Source organism: Lathyrus oleraceus, chromosome 6 (genome assembly GCF_024323335.1).
Source record: "Lathyrus oleraceus cultivar Zhongwan6 chromosome 6, CAAS_Psat_ZW6_1.0, whole genome shotgun sequence".
Classification (NCBI taxonomy): domain Eukaryota; kingdom Viridiplantae; phylum Streptophyta; class Magnoliopsida; order Fabales; family Fabaceae; genus Lathyrus; species Lathyrus oleraceus.
The window spans coordinates 229906111-229908830 of NC_066584.1; the positions used below are offsets into that span (position 1 = coordinate 229906111).

Consider the following 2720-nt stretch of genomic DNA (forward strand, 5'->3'; position numbering starts at 1 on the left):
GTTACCTCAGCTCACAGGGGAAATTGAGAAGAAGTCTGGTTCTGAGGCTGATGCCTGGGATGCTGCCACCGAATCTACCAATAAGGCGATGGAATTGGAGCAGACCAACAGAAAAACAAAGAAAATATCAAAGGTAATGATCGTAACATTGCTTCTTGGAGGAAGAAAATAGAAGAACTTCAGGCGAAGATTTATGATGCCGAAAGCAGCAACAATCAACTCTTAGAGTTTGATGAAACTTTAATGGCCAAAGAGCTATCATTTGGCATGGACTTTGTCGAACAGGCTCGACAACCTGAGTATGACCTCAAACTCCTACAATCGAAGAGATCTTTGTGCGAGAAGCGTCTAGAGCTTCTTAAAGCCAAGTATCTTCAAATCAAGGCCAACCTTCCTTTCTCGTTTTTACTTCTCTATTTTGCATGTAATGATAACTTTTTCTTTGTAATGAATATTGGCCCTTTGGGCCTTCGAATTCAATATAACCATTTTGGCATTTTTACCATATTGGCTTTGCTTTACTTATATAACTATTTGTCTCTTATTTTTATCTCTTGGAGTACTGGTTTATATTTTTTAAAATATTTACCATTCACTCTTAGAATCCTTTTATTCTCATTAAGCTCTTCGATTTCATAGGAACCAATAGAGAATACCTGCAAAATATGAAAAGGGCCTTCCCACATTGGGGACCATTTCCCCAAGGCTTTATCCTTTTGATCCATTGGAAGGATCACTTTACATACCAAGTCTTCAGATGCAAAACTTTTGACTTTTACCCTCTTATTATAAGAGAATCACATTCCCTTCTTTTGCCGTTTTAATAACTCCAAGGCATTTAACCTTTCTTCATCTAAGTCAACCAATTCATCCAACATCATGCTTCAATATGATTCTGTTGGAAGTTCATGGTGCCTTTGAATCCTCATAGATTGTAGGTGAATTTCTACTAGTAGAACAATATCGTGGCCAAAGGTTAGCCGAAAAGGGGTTAACTTAGTGGCCTCTTTGGGAGAGGTACGACATGCCCATAAAATCTGGTCTAGAGTTTTATGCAAATTCCCAGGCTTCTTCCCTACATGCTTTTTAATCAAACCAATGATCACTTTATTGGCAGCTTCGACTTGTCCATTGGCCTGAGCATAATAAGGCGTCGAAGTTAACAGTTTGAAACCCATTTCTTTGGCAAATTCATGCATTTTCCGACCAGTGAATACTGACCCTTGATCCGTTGTAATCGTCTCTGGGATTCCAAATCTATAAATAATGTGCTTCTGGATAAACTCAATCACATCCTCTTGATTCACATTTGGTAAAGGTATAACTTCAATCCCCTTTGTAAAATAATCAACTCCCACCAATATATATCTTTGACTTTTAGATGATGGAGGTCGAATTTCCCCAATCAAATCTAAAGCCCAACCTCTAAATGGCCAAGGCTAGATGATAGAATGTAATTCACTTGCAGGAACGTGTTGTATGCCTGCATGTACCTGACATTCTTGGCATCCCTTTGCGAATTCAATTAAATATTTCAACATAGTAGGCCAATACATCCCTTGGCGAAATAAAAGCCATTTCATCTGATGACCAACTTGGTGTTCCCCACACGCTCCATTATGGACATTCGAAAGGGCTAAGTACGCCTCTGACTCACTGAGGCACTTAAGCAGAATTCCCTCAGGAGACTTTTTAAACAACTTTGTACCAAAAAGAACATAACTCAATGCTCGATACCTAGTTTTTTGATCAGTAGACGCCGTTGGATTCTGCAGATACACCACTATTAGTTTCCTCCAATCTTCATCTGTCAAATTGTGTATTGCCAATATTTCGAAGTTTCCTTTGTTAGCATATCCCAACTTTGTCTTTTCTAAGTCTAGAGGTATTAATTTGGTTTCCACGACCTTTCCTCTAACTTCGATGACTTTTTGCAAATTTTCTTTTGAAATTTTATACCCGGATGCAATCTGAGCTAAATCGTTAGCCACTTGATTTTCTAGTCGAGGTATGTATCGAATAGTAGCAATTTCAAATCTTTTTAGCAGGTGACTGGCTATTATGAAGTACATAATTAAATTCTCCTTAATACATCTATATTTCTTTGTGATTTTCTTTATGACTAACTCTGAGTCACCCATTATTTCGACTCGAGTTGCCCCCAATTCCAACAATATTTCAAGTCCTGCTATAAGGACTTCATATTCAGCCTCATTGTTTGAACAGATACCCTCTACTTTATACTTAAATCTTGTTGGAATTTTATTAGGAGAAATAATTACAACCCCGATGCATGTACCATCCTTGTGACTAGACCCATCGAAGTACAACTTCCAAGGTTCCAATTCGAGATAGTTCTGTGCATTTGCATCTATGGAGTGGTCGACTATAAAATCTTCTACTACTTGTCCTTTAGCAACTCTTAATGGCATGTATGTTAAAAAAAATCAGTTAATGCTAACGCCAATTTCCCAATTCGACTATGCAAAATTGGTTTGGATAACATATGTTTAATAACATAGAAATGAGATGAAACATAAACATCAACAGGTTTTATATAATGCTTCAATTTTGTACAAGAGAAATACAAGCATAAACATAATTTTTCAACTATGATATACCTAATTTCTGCGTTATTTAAGACTCTACTGAGGTAGTAGATGGCTCTTTCGACACCATTATCATCCTCTTGAGCCAACATGCTCCCTAAAGTCTTGTCA

General features: G+C 37.3%; 1 protein-coding gene across 1 annotated transcript; it reads right to left on the reverse strand.

Annotated features, from left to right (window-relative positions):
* Window positions 1-884: 884 nt before the first annotated feature.
* LOC127094908 (uncharacterized) lies at window positions 885-2432 on the reverse strand. Its single transcript, XM_051033668.1, has 2 exons — window positions 1494-2432; window positions 885-1334 (listed from the first exon to the last, which is right to left on the reverse strand). Exons 1-2 carry the CDS (start codon window positions 2430-2432, stop codon window positions 885-887), a joined length of 1389 nt encoding a protein of 462 aa, XP_050889625.1.
* Between the last annotated feature and the right edge of the window lie 288 nt (window positions 2433-2720).

Excerpts from the sequence above, each read along its gene's own strand:
- LOC127094908 (XM_051033668.1), bottom strand. The coding sequence starts at position 2,432 with ATGCCATTAAGAGTTGCTAAAGGACAAGTAGTAGAAGATTTTATAGTC. Across the intron at positions 1,335-1,493 it reads AGGGATGCCAAGAATGTCAG|GGGATTGAAGTTATACCTTT; the intron begins GTACATGCAGGC and ends TATTTTACAAAG.